Source organism: Oncorhynchus nerka, linkage group LG3, assembly GCF_034236695.1.
Source record: "Oncorhynchus nerka isolate Pitt River linkage group LG3, Oner_Uvic_2.0, whole genome shotgun sequence".
Classification (NCBI taxonomy): domain Eukaryota; kingdom Metazoa; phylum Chordata; class Actinopteri; order Salmoniformes; family Salmonidae; genus Oncorhynchus; species Oncorhynchus nerka.
This window is the reverse complement of record NC_088398.1, coordinates 24,401,477-24,417,504: the sequence shown is the minus strand read 5'-3', so window position 1 is coordinate 24,417,504 and position 16,028 is coordinate 24,401,477. Positions and strand designations below refer to the sequence as shown.

Here is a 16,028-nt window from a genome sequence, read left to right as displayed (position 1 = left end):
CAGTCATTCTGGCCACATCAATGCCTGCGCATAATTTGTGACATTGTCAGACAACCCATCTATAAGAAAGAGAGTTTGAAACCTCTCTGCCAATAAGAGCTAGTTTTCAGTTTTCCCCTTCCCACTCAGACCACTCCCAGACAGTCATTGCAAAAGTCTTGCTTGAGAAATTGTTCTTTGTTAAGAAGCTATTTGTTTATTTTAAATTAAAATGGTCGAAAATAATCACAGTAAGGTACTTAATTGTTTCCCAGAAATGACTCAGTATCTCTCTCAATCTAATCTCTGCCATCTCACCCCCTCACATAAACCATGCTGTCTGTCCATTTTTTTCCACTGTTCTCTGACCTGAAATGGCAGACTCCCTGTCTCCAGGCTGTCATCTGTGTTCAGAAGGATTGTCCTCTTGAGGGAGGTGGGACTATAAACACACAGTACTTTGTTTCAAAGGCTGCAAAGTAAATACAATTGTCTTGGAAGCAGTGCAGTTTGTCACTTTAACAGGAGACTGGGAGCTGAAGAGAAGAAATCGATTGACTATTTAAGGGATATGAAGAAAAAATATATATACGTATATATATATATACAGTGGGGAGAACAAGTATTTGATACACTGCCGATTTTGCAGGTTTTCCAACTTACCAAGCATGTAGAGGTCTGTCATTTTTTATCATAGGTACATTTCAACTGTGAGAGACGGAAACTAAAACAAAAATCCAGAAAATTACATTGTATGATTTTTTAAGTAATTAACATTTTATTGAATGACATAAGTATTTCATACATCAGAAAAGCAGAACTTAATATTTGGTACAGAAACCTTTGTTTGCAATTACAGAGATCATACGTTTCCTGTAGTTCTTGACCAGGTTTGTTGGCCAAGATCTCGCGATATATGGCCCCAACCATCCTCCCCTCAATACGGTGCACTCGACCTGTCCCCATTGCAGAAAAGCATCCCCAAAGAATGATGTTTCCACCTCCATGCTTCACAGTTGGTATGGTGTTCTTGGAGTTGTACTCATCCTTCTTCTTCCTCCAAACACGGCGAGTGGAGTTTAGACCAAAAAGCTCTATTTTTGTCTCATCAGACTACATGACCTTCTCTCATTCCTCCTCTGAATCATCCAGATGGTCATTGGCAAACTTCAGACGGGCCTGGACATGCGCTGGCTTGACCAGGGGGACCTTGCGTGCGCTGCAGCATTTTAATCCATGATGGCGTAGTGTGTTACTAATGGTTTTCTTTGAGGCTGTTGTCCCAGCTCTCTTCAGGTCATTGACCAGGTCATTGACCAGGTCCTGCCGTGTAGTTCTGGGCTGATCCCTCACCTTCCTCATGATCATTGATGCCCCACGAGGTGAGATCTTGCATGGAGACCCAGACCGAGGGTGATTGACAGTCATCTTGAACTTCTTCCATTTTCTAATAATTGCGCATACAGTGGTTGCCTTCTCACCAAGCTGCTTGCCTATTGTCCTGTAGCACATCCCAGCCTTGTGCAGATCTACAATTTTATCCCTGTCCTTACACAGCTCTCTGGTCTTGGCCTTTGTGGAGAGGTTGGAGTCTGTTTGATTGAGTGTGTGGACAGGTGTCATTTATACAGGTAACGAGTTCAAACAGGTGCAGTTAATACAGGTAATGAGTGGAGAACAGGAGGGCTTCTTAAAGAAAAACTAACAGGTCTGTGAGAGCTGGAATTCTTGCTGGTTGGTAGGGCTGTGTGGTCCCCCAAAGAAATGCCACCACACACCATGACTGACCCACCAAACCAGTCATGCTGGAGGATGTTGCAGGCAGCAGAACATTCTCCATGGCGTCTCCAGACTCTGTCACGTCTGTCAGGTGCTCAGTGTGAACCTGCTTTCATCTGTGAAGAGCACAGGGCGCCAGTGGCGAATTTGCCAATCTTGGTGTTCTCTGGCAAATGCCAAACGTCCTGCATGGTGTTGGGCTGTAAGCACAACCCCCACCTGTGGACGTCGGGCCCTCATACCACCCTCATGGAGTCTGTTTCTGACCGTTTGAGCAGACACATGCACATTTGTGGCCTGCTGGAGGTCATTTTGCAGGGCTCTGGCAGTGCTCCTCCTGCTCCTCCTTGCACAAAGGCGGAGGTAGTGGTCCTGCTGCTGGGTTGTTGCCCTCCTACGGCCTCCTCCACATCTCCTGATGTACTGGCTTGTCTCCTGGTAGCGCCTCCATGCTCTGGACACTACACTGACAGACACAGCAAACCTTCTTGCCACAGCTCGCATTGATGTCCCATCCTGGATGAGCTGCACTACCTAAGGCATTTGTTTGGGTTGTAGACTCCATCTCATGCTACCACTAGAGTGAAAGCACCGCCAGCATTCAAAAGTGACCAAAACATCAGCCAGGAAGCATAGGAACTGAGAAATGGTCTATGGTCACCACCTGCAGAACCACTCCTTTATTGGGGGTGTCTTGCTAATTGCCTATAATTTCCACCTGTTGTCTATTCCATTTGCACAACAGCATGTGACATTTATTATCAATCAGTGTTGCTTCCTAAGTGGACAGTTTGATTTTACAGAAGTGTGATTGACTTGGAGTTGCATTGTTGTTTAAGTGTTCCCTTATGTTTTTGAGCAGTGTATATGTATACCCAGGCATTACTTTAAATGGCTTAGAGCTTAGACTAGTACCCATGCACATTGACTCATTGTAACTCGTTATTGTTATTCACTGCGTATTTATTTATCGTATCAATAAAATAAATACAAATAAAAAAAAGAAACTGCATTGTTGGAAAAGGACCCGTAAGTAATTTTATTTTACTTAGACTATCTACAAGACAAAACATCTACCTTTGTGTTTGATTGTTTTGTGATCGATCTACTGAAATTACTTGTGAACTGTAGTTGCCATTTGTAGTGTTCTATAGAAAAAAGTGTTCTAGTCTCTGTGTTGTGTGACTCTATCTTTCTGACCTGTGCCCCACTTATCTCGACCAGTGGCTTAGCCAGAAATTTGTTGTTGGGTGGGCCTGCAGAAATTTGTCTGGGCCCCCAATTTTGTTTTATACATTTTGCCATGGAACAGAGACAAATGTGCAGTTTATAGCTAATCTCATGCTATTCTACACATTTTGGCATGTTGCTGTTTTAAAGAACATTTCCTGCAATTCTACACATTTTGCCATAGGATAGAGAGGAACATGTGCAGTTTTTTTAGCTCATCTCATGCTATTCTACACATTTTGCCATGAAGCTGAGAGAAAATGTAGGATTTTTAAAGCTAACATATAGGTGTGTTGACTGTAATAAAGGCACTGGATTATGAGCTGTCTTGTTTGCTAAATGAACAAATGAAATAGGTAGTGGCATGGTGCATGTAGCCATAGAAGCACAGTGACATATGCCTCAATGCAGTCATATTCGTTGCTCATTGGGGTGTGGCTTTCAGTTCTTTTTGGCATGTGATGTCATTCCATGTCATCTGTTCCATTATATTTAATCAAATCTGACTAACCCAGTGTACTGCTTGCTATGAATTCTGATTATTTTTACCTAAATATGCAAACACTATGTTCCATTTGGAACACAGAAGTAAAGAGCATAAAAAAAAGCATACATTTAAAAAATAAATAATACAAAATCTGACTTCTTTTTTTCTGATTGGACCCACCCAGGCTCCGCCTTTCCTCCACCTCTGATCTCAACACTGCTTGCAGAGTCACAATGTGGAGGACATTGTTTACAACCCACAGGGCCTCTATTCAGGACAGGTATTTATGTGCAGATGGGAACCCGTCAGGATCCTCTTCTGGACGCTAAAGGACAGACACTCAAGCGAAAACAAGCATAGGATAGCATAGCTATCTACATTTACACTGCCAACCCCAAACAATGCTGTTGTTTTCCCAAAGGTGTTCATTTGGGATATTTCACATTGTAAAAAAAAATATTATAATAAATCTATCATGTACCTTGGACAAATAATAAAATAATATTATCTCTGATTGACTTGGCTTGTAGGTGGGTCAGCACAATTTATGGTAACATGGTCGATATCTTTGTTTTTGTCCCTGTTATCACAGTTCATTTTAGAGACATTACCTCCTTATCGCTATGAACACAACAGAAGAAACACAAGTTCACAACACTGCTATAACCCTGATATATGGTAAGCCTCTCAACCCTTCTCATATTCCAGTCATGTCCAGCTGCTGCTTGCCAACCATTCCTGAGACTGTGTTCGGTCGGCAGCTAACGAGTCTGTGCGCCTCACTCTCGGAGTGAGCGCTACAGCTGTTGCTCTCGCCTAAGGGAAGGGTAGTGGTCGTGTCTCCCCCTACGTGCCTCTGGCAGCACCCCAGCCTGTCACTCAGGCCCCCCAATAGCCGCATCAGTGCCAACCTCAGCTCCCGGCAGCGCAGGGCATACAGCAGTGGGTTGACGGCTGAGTTGACCAGGCACATGGTGCTGCAGAAAGCAAAGGCCCTCTGCTGGATGCGCACGAGCTGCACCGAGACGTCTGCCAGCATGATGGAGAGGGTCGGCAGCCAACAGCCCACCATGATGAGCAGAATCAGGCCCAGGGTACGTGCCAACCGAATGTCCAGCCGCATGCGGGCCTGACCACGGGTAGGCAACCCCTGGTGGCCCATCATGGATGCCTCATGCCGATTGGCCCTCCACAGGATCAGGGCGTAGGCGCCCAGGATGAGTGACAGCAGCACCAGGATGAAGCTGACCCAGCAGGCCAGGTAGCGGTGGTCGATGTATGGGAAGAGGCGCGAGCAGGGCGGGCTGAGCTCTGTGGGGCACCTCCAGCCCATCAGAGGGAGGAAGGAGATGAGGATGGTGGCGCTCCACAGGGCAAGGAGAGCCAACAGGGCCCTGCGGCGCGTCAACACCACTTTATAACTCGACGCCTGATGTATACACAGATAGCGGTCCAGAGCAGTCAACAGAAGACTACCCACCGAGCCGGTGAACGCCATCGTCACCCCGCCCAGCTTGAAGAGGTAGGCGTTGGGGCTGTCAAGGCGGTGGAACAGGTGGAAGTTCAGGAAGCTGGTGGTGAAGAAGCAGCTGGCAAAGGCGTCGGCCAGGGCCAGGCTGCCAATGAAAAGGTAGGAGGGACGCTGGCGCAGGGTGGCGGTGGCGGCGATCACACCCAGGACTAACGCATTCTCCAGGAAAGTGAAGGGTCCGGCCAGGAAACAGATGGAGCCGATGGCTGTCTTCTCCGCCTCATGCAGAACCATATAGCACTTCCGGTCCGCACAGGACTGGTTGACTGTTGACACAGGAATACAATTCAGACATCAGTGATTGGCTGCCATACAACATAAGCCAATGTGAACTCACATTACCAATCATCATCATCATAATATGTCATAGTTATTTTTAATATCAAATAATATTTAAGGAGCCGCAGTTATTGTATTATAAGTTATCCTATTTAAAATATGATGACAATATTCTAATATACATACCCAGAGGTGATGTGGGGGTGCTTCCATTGTCTTCGGACATCATGGCCCCTACAGGCTTGTCCCATCCATCCATCTCTTATAGGTCAGGGGTTAGCTCTGAGATCTACTTAGAGGTGCAGAGGGGAAATGTATGAACATTGTTCTCATACTGTATTTACCCATAGAAATTCAGATGGGTCACAAGTCATCAGACAGTACCACATATGACCACTTGATGGAGACATTATCTGATTACTTAAACAGAACTTCCTGAATGGTGCATCTTAAATTGTACTTCCTTTTCGCATTCCCGTTCCTCGCTTCCTTCTCAAAAAGCATCGGATGAGACGGTCCAAGGGGAGGAACCTCTGACCCTTTCCTCCAATGTGTTGTGAGAAGGAGTTGCTGCCTAATTGCCTCCTTCCTGAATCATTTCAGGGTCTCTTTATGGCGAAAATGTGCTAATAAAATGGCTTGTGAATGTGTTTATTCAAAACCAATTATTGTCCTATTTTTTATTTATTATCATTGATATTTTTTTTTCTCTGCTGTAAATTGACAGAGTATTGTTTTGAGGTGATGAAACAGGTCCGTGTGTTCAAATATATTCCTATTAGAAGAAATTGAAATCCACCAAAAACAAGCTTCAGACATTCTGTGGAAGCATAACCATTTAAACACGGGGACCTGTTTGATCACCTCAAAACAATAATCTGTCTATTTACAGCAGAGAAAAATCCATCCCTTCTAGCCCACCTCAAGAGGCACGGTAAAAACAAACGCATTATCAGTAGACATAAACAGACCTTGAGGCTCTCACTTGAAGTGAATGAATTGGGTGGTGACTTCCTGAGAAAAACAAATACATATATTTTTTATCATTAATGGAGACAACGATGTGATTCATAGTAAATCGCATGAGTGGGCTTGGTGGAAAGAGCCGTGCAGATGGCTTCTGGTCATCATTTCCAGCTGTTGATGGAAGTACATTAGGTTAGAAAGACAGTGTTGAGTTGGGCCTCACCAGGCCATGGTCATTAAGGTCTAGTACAGTCAGACTGAGCTTGGAAAGCATATCCTCATCCTCTCTATGCACTATAGCAAGGGTCCCCAATTACATTAAGCCATGGGCTGAATTTCTTCATGAGCGGATGGTCGGGGGTCCCGAAACATAATTATAATTCATTTGTACTCAGCAAATTGACCTCAAATAGCCCAAATAGATACAGTATTTGACAAAAATAAAATAATTTCAAACCTTGATTACATTGGGATATGATCGCATACACTGAGTGTACAAAACATTAGGAACCCCTGCTCGTTCCATGAATTAGACTGAGTGCCATTCAGAGTGTGAGTGGGCAAGAGAAAATGTCTAAGTGCCTTTGAACTGAGTATGGTGGTAAGGTACCAGGCGCACCGGTTTGAGTGTGTCAAGAACTGCAACGCTCCAGGGTTTTTCGAGCTCAACAGTTTCCCGTGTGTATCAAGAATGTTCCCCCAAAGGACATCCAGCCAACTTGACACAACTGTGGGACACATTTGGCCAGCATCCCTGTGGAACACTTTTGGCACCTTGTAGAGTCCTTGCCCCGACGAATTGAGGCTGTTCTGAGGGCAGAAGTGGGTGCAACTCAATATTAGGAAGGTGTATGTCTCTCTATATATGCGTGGAAATACTTAGGAACATATTTCCAAAATGAAAATAACTTTGAGCTGATTTCCTAGTGATTTTACGGGTCAAAGTGGAAATATTGCAGCGTTAATCAAAGCTCAGAATGCTTATATTCTTGATCTGAGTTCTAATCGCGCTTGCGTTTATGGGAACAAGTGGAATAATGTTTGCCTGCGTCACCCTGGATTTGCCTCCCTGAAGCGAAACAAACTACCCCAGCTCGCAGTCGGCTCAATAGGCAACTAGTCTAGAGATTCTGCTGACATTGTGCAAACTCACTGCACACCCCTCTACTCCTCAATGCAGAAGTGCAGAATATATCATTTGTTTCCTGTGTACACACTTTGTCTCCTGAATACAAACCTACATGCTCCCTTGAGAATCTTTAGGATCTCAAAATGAAGTCAGTCGGCGCTCTGAAGTTGAGCCAGACCAGGAGGAAGTGGGCCTACCTGCGGCGACAGGTGTGGTAGAGACTTCCAGCGTTTGTTCTGTGAATCCTGTCAGAGATTATTTTGATCCGGTTAGGAGTGAGATTTTTGGAAAAAGTGGATTCCTGCTTTTTGGCTGTTCTGCCAAGCTGGGTAAATGACAAACTGGGAACGGTTAGATCTGTGAAAGTTGTGAGAAGTGGATTTTTTTTTTTTTTGTGCATCCTCAGCCCAGAGGAAGCGGGCGCAACCTGTGTAGTGCTTTGCTCGCTGGAGCAGGGCGCCCCTAAAAGGAGTGATCAGTGGGGTAACGTTGATTGTAGAGGTGGATCAAATGAACAATAATATTCCTGGTGTTTGCGACACCTGTCATTTGGTGCGACGTAGACCCGGTTGAAATGGCAAGACTGAGAATACCTTGTCTGTCTTGTTGAGCTTTGACACAGAGGTTAAGTTATAGTTGCTATTCCGTGAGGGCCTATGTTACGAACCCGCTACAGTGATTTAGGTGCCAAGAATTCGGACATGTTGTAGAAGGGAGTTCCCACGATGTGAGAAATGTTTAGGAGGACATAGTCAGAGGAAGTGTACAGTTGGGATAAAGAAGGCACCGTGTGACAACTGTGGGGGTGCCCACGCAGCAGGTGATCCAAAGTGCCCTGTGTAAGAAAAGAAAAACTGGAAATATCACATTTACATAAGTATTCAGACCCTTTACTCAGTACTTTGTTTGAGCACCTTGTTTAAGCACCTTTGGCAGCGATTACAGCCTCAAGTCTTGGGTATGAAGCTACTAGCTTGGAACATCTGTATTTGTGGAGTTTCTCTCCTTCTTCTCTGCAGATCCTCTCAAGCTCTGTCAGGTTGGATGGGGAGCGTCGCTGCACAGCTATTTTCAGGTCTCTCCAAAGATGTTCGATCAGGTTCAAGTCCAGGCTCTGCTGGGCCACTTGTCCCGAAGCCAGTCCTGCATTGTCTTGGCTGTGTGATTTGGGTCGTGGTACTTGTGGGAAGGTGAACCTTAACCCCAGTCTGAGGTTCTGAGCGCTCTGGAGCAGGTTTTCATCAAGGATCTCTCTGTACATTGCTCCGTTCATCTTTCCCTCAATCCTGACTAATCTCCCATTCCCTGCCGCTGAAAAACATCCCCATAGCATGATGCTGTCACCATGCTTCACCATAGGGATATGGGCCAGGTTTCCTCCATACATGACGCTTGGCATTCAGGCCAAATGCAAACAATACCGTTTTAAATATGTAATACTTTTTGGTTTCGTTAGTGATGCTATGTGTCAGTGTGAATTATTTCTCCCTATTTTAGGGGTATAACATTACAATTGCATAGCTAATATGCTGTGTTATTCTTGTATTGTTTTTTTTTATTTTAGCCAGGTAGATCAGCTTTAATATTGCAGATAGATTGTGACTTCTATCAATATAACTGTCTGAATAATTTCAAATCCCCTATATACAGTGCATTCGGAAAGTATTCAGACCCCTTCACTTTTTCCACATTTTGTTACATTTTTAGAATAAGGCTGGAATGTATTTAAATTATTTTTTTCCCTCCTCAATCTACACACAATACCCCATAACAACAAAACAAAAACAGTTTTAGCAAATGTATAAAAATTAAAAACAGATACCTTATTTATATAAGTATTCAGACCCTTTGCTATGAGACTCTAAATTGAGCTCAGGTGCATCCTGTTTCCAATGATCATCCTTGAGATCTTGAGATGTTTCTACAACTTGATTTGAGTCCACCTGTGGTAAATTCCATTGATTGGATATGATTTGGAAAGGCACACACCTGTCTATACAGTGCCTTGCGAAAGTATTCGGCCCCCTTGAACTTTGCGACCTTTTGCCACATTTCAGGCTTCAAACATTAAGATATAAAACTGTATTTTTGTTGTGAAGAATCAACAACAAGTGGGACACAATCATGAAGTGGAACGACATTTATTGGATATTTCAAACTTTTTTAACAAATCAAAAACAGCCCCTTTACTTTCAGTGCAGCAAACTCTCTCCAGAAGTTCAGTGAGGATCTCTGAATGATCCAATGTTGACCTAAATGACTAATGATGATAAATACAATCCACCTGTGTGTATTCAAGTCTCCGTATGAATGCACCTGCACTGTGATAGTCTCAGAGGTCCGTTAAAAGCGCAGAGAGCATCATGAAGAACAAGGAACACACCAGGCAGGTCCGAGATACTGTTGTGAAGAAGTTTAAAGCTGGATTTGGATACAAAAATATTTCCCAAGCTTTAAACATCCCAAGGAGCACTGTGCAAGCGATAATATTGAAATGGAAGGAGTATCAGACCACTGCAAATCTACCAAGACCTGGCCGTCCCTCTAAACTTTCAGCTCATACAAGGAGAAGACTGATCAGAGATGCAGCCAAGAGGCCCATGATCACTCTGGATGAACTGCAGAGATCTACAGCTGAGGTGGGAGACTCTGTCCATAGGACAACAATCAGTCGTATATTGCACAAATCTGGCCTTTATGGAAGAGTGGCAAGAAGAAAGCCATTTCTTAAAGATATCCATAAAAAGTGTTGTTTAAAGTTTGCCACAAGCCACCTGGGAGACACACCAAACATGTGGAAGAAGGTGCTCTGGTCAGATGAAACCAAAATTGAACTTTTTGGCAACAATGCAAAATGTTATGTTTGGCGTAAAAGCAACACAGCTCATCACCCTGAACACACCATCCCCACTGTCAAACATGGTGGTGGCAGCATCATGGTTTGGGCCTGCTTTTCTTCAGCAGGGACAGGGAAGATGGTTAAAATTGATGGGAAGATTGATGGAGCCAAATACAGGACCATTCTGGAAGAAAACCTGATGGAGTCTGCAAAAGACCTGAGACTGGGACGGAGATTTGTCTTCCAACAAGACAATGATCCAAAACATAAAGCAAAATCTACAATGGAATGGTTAAAAAATAAACATATCCAGGTGTTAGAATGGCCAAGTCAAAGTCCAGACCTGAATCCAATCGAGAATCTGTGGAAAGAACTGAAAACTGCTGTTCACAAATGCTCTCCATCCAACCTCACTGAGCTCGAGCTGTTTGGCAAGGATGGGAAAAAATGTCAGTCTCTCGATGTGCAAAACTGATAGAGACATACCCCAAGCGACTTACAGCTGTAATCGCAGCAAAAGGTGGCGCTACAAAGTATTAACTTAAGGGGGCTGAATAATTTTGCACGCCCAATTTTTCAGTTTTTGATTTGTTAAAAAAGTTTGAAATATCCAATAAATGTCGTTCCACTTCATGATTGTGTCCCACTTGTTGTTGATTCTTCACAAAAAAATACAGTTTTATATCTTTATGTTTGAAGCCTGAAATGTGGCAAAAGGTCGCAAAGTTCAAGGGGGCCGAATGCTTTCGCAAGGCACTGTATAAGGTCCCACAGTTGACAATGCATGTCAGGGCAAAAACCAAGCTATGAGATTGAAATAATTGTCCGTAGAGCTCAGAGACAGGATTGTGTCGAGGCACAGATGTGAGGAATTGTACCAAAACATTTCTGCAGCATTGAAGGTCCCCAAGAACACAGTGGCCTCCATTATTCTTACATAATGGAGGCCACCAAGACTCTTCCTAGAGCTGGCCGGCCGGCCAAACTGAACAATCTGGAAAGAAGAACCCAATGGTCACTCAGACAGAGCTCCAGATAAATACATCCACAGGTACACCTCCAATTGACTCAAATGATTCAATGAGCCTATCAGAAGCTTCTCAAGCCATGACGTAATTTTCTGGAATTTTCCAAGCTGTTTAAAGGCACAGTCTACTTAGTGTATGTAAACTTCTGACCCACTGGAATTGTGATACAGTGAATTATAAATGAAATAATCTGTCTGTAAGAAATTTGTGGAGTGGTTGAAAAACGAGTTTAAATGACTCCACCCTAATTGTATGTGAACTTCCGACTTCAACTGTATATATTATTTTAAATATATGTTTTATATTTTCCTTTATTAATGTTTCCCCCCTAACCCTACCCCTTCCCTACGTGGAGTAAACTAATGGACAACAATACTTATGCTTCCACTTCCAGTTAATACATACTACACACATTTCAGACAGTATATTTTACATTAATTATCTTTTTGTTTTTTTCGTCCCAGCTTTCAGCAACCCTCTAACCCTCCCATCTGTCTTTGAAGACCATCCAGTTGATTTCTAGCTGCCATATATTTTTACTCTGTGCTGTGATGTTTCACAAAAGGTTATGAACCTTTCTATTGTCATAGTTTCTACAGATTGTACATTCAAAATGATCACCTTTTGCTAAGAATATTATTATTTTATTGATCGATTGACTATGACTCATTAAATCACCCAGCAGTGCTATTTGCAGAGTTAGCTCTCAGTAAATGTTGGATTGTTTTTTTTTGTATATCGACTTAGGTAAATTAACCTACAGCAGGTGATAATGGCTGGGTTCATTTTTGTTCATTTTTTTTTTCTGTTCTCCAAATAGCCTTTTTAAACATTTTTTAAAATTGTACAGAAATGCAGTCAATGAGCTTCAACTTTCAAAAAGAACCTCTCTAAAACTCGAACTCGAACGAAGTTACTGCCCTGCTGTGTCTATAGAAATAGGACGTTCATAACCACACAAATATATCACTTTTTTACGGCATTGCACCAGTGCCCCACTTTTTGCTTACATTTTGTTTTCATTTTATGAGGTTCTGAATGATCATCATTCCTATTTTTTCCGTCACAAACATCTGCTTCATGAAAGTACATTTTGGAATATGGGGGCTGGAGAAATAGGAAGTAAATTACTTTTTACAGAGACCCTTATTGACTTTAGTGACAATATTTCTAAATCTGCTTGAGGGAGATGATGGAATATATGCACTCTGCTTATTACACCACCTTAGGCTTCCTCTCTCTGTGTGGACCTGAAATATGCTTTGATTGACAGTTCACAGTAGACTACTTTTCTGTTCCTCGAAGGTACTTGGACCACTCATACATATCTTAATTAATACAAAGTACACAGTACCTATTACTGAGTGGGTAATATCTTAGATTTACAGTATGACCACAGAGACATTTCAACACATGTTGAAATATAGTGTGTCAACTGAGTTGTGACACTGCAGCAAGGCAAGGAGACTTTCACAGACTGATGTTTTAAACACTTTAAAACATGCAATGAGGTACCAATTCATAAATGCTATTAAAAACAGAACACATAGTCCCAGACTGATCTGGGTCACAGACTGAACATCAGACAGCATCATCTAACATCTATATACATGCAAAATCCTAAGGAAGAGCATGCTTTGTGCTTCAGAACCTAACAATCATGCTCTCACCTTCAGCATTTCCCTCATAACAGGTTTCAAACATATTGTGCAAATAATGATTTGCTCTATGATGCTCAGAAACCACAAGGTAGTGTTTTTGCCCTGTGTGGGGTGGACTGTATCGTAGTATAAAATAATACAAGAATAAAGGCAGGCGCTTACCTTGTGTGGATGCTTTTCTGTCAGTTCTGTTGTGGTGTAGGAGGAAGACAGACCAAACTGGTGACCTCGGCTACAGCGCCACTGAGTTCCATCTAACTCCACTCCCCAGAACCAGTCGGTGACTGAGTGAGAGTGAGTGAGGGAGAGAGAGCGAGAGAGACTGATGTCTGACCGTTTGCAGTCCCTGAAGTACTAACATGTTCATGCTTTTTGGGCTCATTCTAATGGCTGGAATGGAATCAATGGAACGGTATCAAATAGATCAAACATATGGAAACCACAAGTTTGACTCCGTTCTGTTTATTCCATCCCAGCCGTCCTCCTGTAGCTCCTCCCACCAGCCTCCACTGGTCCACAGAGACATTGGCAGAAGTGTCAGCACAAATGTTGAAACATACTGTGCCAACTGAGTTGTGACACTGCAACAAGGAAACAAAACTTACACAGACATATACATTCTAAACAGTCACTTTAATCACTTTAAACATGCAACGAGGTACTAATTCCGACAGCATCATCCCTTGACTTTTTCCACATTTTGTTATGTTACAGCCTTTATTCTAAAATTGATTCGTTTTTTTCCCATCAATCTACACACAATGTTCCATAAAGACAAAGCAAAAACAGGTTCTTAGACATTTTTTGCAAATGTATTAAAAATAAAAATGTGAAATATCACATTTACAAAAGTATTCAAGCACTTTACTTTGTTGAAGCACCTTTGGCAGCGATAAGAGCCTCAAATCTTCTTGGGTATGACCCTAAAAGCTTGGCACACCTGTATTTGGGGAGTTTCTCCCATTCTTCTCTGCAGATAATCTCAAACTCATTGGATTGGGAGCGTCGCTGCACAGCTATTTTCAGGTCTCTCCAGAGATGTTTGATCGGGATCAAGTCCGGGCTCTGACTGGGTCACTCAAGGACATTCAGAGACTTGTCCTGAAGCCACTCTTGTGTTATCTTGTCTGTGTGCTTGGAGAAGGTGAATCTTCTCCCCCAGTCTGAGGTCCTAAGCACTCTGGAGCAGGTTTTCATCAAGGATCCCTCTGTACTTTTCTCCGTTCATCTTTCCTCAATCCTGACTAGTCTCCCAGTCCCTGACGCTGAAAAACATCCACACGGCATGATGCTGCCACCACCATGCTTCACTGCAGGGATGGTGCCAGGTTTCCTCCAGACGTGACGCTTGGCATTCAGGCCAAATAGTTCAATCTTGGTTTCATCAGACCAGAGAATTTTGTTTCTCATGGTCTGAGAGTCTTTAGGTGCTTTTTGGCAAACTCCATGCGGGCTTTACTGAGGAGTGTCTTCGTCTGGCCGCTCTACCATAAAGGCCTGGTTGGCAGAGTGCTGAGAGATGGTTGTCCTTCTGGAAGGTTCTCCCATCTCCGCAGAGGAACTCTGGAGCTCTACATTAATTTCACATTTCCACAAACTTCAAAGTGTTACCTTTCAAATGGTATCAAGAATATGCATATCCTTGCTTCAGGTCCTGAGCTACAGGCAGTTGGATTTGGGTATGTCATTTTAGGCAAAATACATTTTTTTTAAAAGGGTCAGTAACGCTATATTGTTGGGAATGGACTCATCATAGTCTAAAAGAATAAAGGCAGGTGTGGATTCTTTTGTGTCAGTTCTGCTGTGGTGTAGGCGGAAGATGGACCAAACTGATGACCTCAGCCAGTGAGTTCCACCTATCTCCCCTCACCAGAAACAGTCAGTGAATGAGTGAGTGAGAGTGAGACACTGGTCTACGATGAGAACTGCTTGGGGAAGGATGAAGTCAAAAAGAAAGGGAAGCCATACCTGAAATAGATTCAACATTTAGGAGCTGAGCATTACATTTTACTATCCATGTTTACATTTACAAATTCCACAGGTTCTAAAGTCATACAGGCCATGATTAAAGGTCATAAGAGATTTATTTCAGGGCGGGCCATCACTCTGTAATGTCTTAAATAATGTCCTCCTAACATACAATACTCATGAATGGAAAGGTTGGCTACCCCCCCCCCCTCCAACCTCACTTTTCCATTTCTCCAATATATTTAGACATTTATGCAGTCCCTGAAGTACTAACACGTTCATGTTTCCTGCCTTTTTGTCAATCCCATTTGCGCATTAAAAGTTAAAATGGTGCCTCGGGAGGAGACAGAGCACTCACAGTGAGAGTGAGCTGTGTTTCAGGATGTGTGAGGAAACAAGGTTAAAGAACAGAAAAGACAGAGACTGTGACCTCTGGCGAGCCATAAACCAGACAATAGAGATGCAGAAATGGCCTGTTAAGTGCAATGAAATATTGTGTTTACTCCACAGGGGTTGATAATGATAGACGTTTCACTGATTCTAAAGTACTGCAGCCTTTATTCAGTATGGTACCATTGTTTGTTTTTTTATACAACTGAGAGCTCGAAACCCCTAATTGAATATGATCTGTTCTTTATGCTCGTCCCTTGTGGCATGATTGTGTCAAGATTACCTCGTTGTGCAAAAGTTGTATTTCCTGCATATTACTCAATACATATGTTCTTTTTTTACTATGACCACATCATCTAAATGATGGTCATGCACAATGAAACAACCAGGATGTAATGTTTTTTTTAAGCAAGAGGGGGCGACACTCAATAACAACCAGTTAGTTTTTCTTCACAATCTGTAACAACTACTATACCAACTGGGGGAACTCAAGAATGGTAAAAGTTTGTAGGGGAAGTGGCATGATTGAGGCAAGCAGAAGTTTGTTGCGTACTGTTGCCTAGAAATAATCAATTTTAAAAATCCCACAGGGGAAGAAATTACAATACTTTATTAGCCTATCAAAATTAAGAAACTGTCGTTTAGGACATATTAAATGAATAACGTGTTAATATATTCTAATCAGGTTCTAAGAGCTAATTTGCCCATATGCAATCTGAAATAATGAATGTTTTACTATTTTAGCTTTACAACACACACGTT

General features: G+C 42.7%; 1 protein-coding gene across 4 annotated transcripts; it reads right to left on the bottom strand.

Moving 5' to 3' along the window:
- Nucleotides 1-2,770: 2,770 nt before the first annotated feature.
- Nucleotides 2,771-13,305, bottom strand: LOC115105389 (cannabinoid receptor 2-like). Of its 4 annotated transcripts, XM_029627386.2 has the most exons (4): nt 13,071-13,305; nt 6,257-6,299; nt 5,472-5,574; nt 2,771-5,272 (listed from the first exon to the last, which is right to left on the bottom strand). In XM_029627386.2, exons 3-4 carry the CDS (start codon nt 5,542-5,544, stop codon nt 4,173-4,175), a joined length of 1,173 nt encoding a protein of 390 aa, XP_029483246.1. In that variant the 5' UTR covers nt 5,545-5,574; nt 6,257-6,299; nt 13,071-13,305; the 3' UTR covers nt 2,771-4,172. The 4 variants fall into 4 exon arrangements, with proteins under 4 accessions (XP_029483246.1, XP_029483255.1, XP_064866197.1 ...); XM_029627395.2 differs by lacking the exon at nt 6,257-6,299; XM_065010125.1 differs by having other exon boundaries at nt 5,472-6,299; nt 13,071-13,304.
- Nucleotides 13,306-16,028: the final 2,723 nt, after the last annotated feature.

Bases quoted from the DNA above. Each gene is read 5' to 3' on its own strand.
- LOC115105389 (XM_029627386.2), bottom strand. From the start codon at position 5,544: ATGGATGGATGGGACAAGCCTGTAGGGGCCATGATGTCCGAAGACAAT. The intron at 5,273-5,471 runs GTATGTATATTA...CTGTGTCAACAG, and splicing joins CACCCCCACATCACCTCTGG to TCAACCAGTCCTGTGCGGAC.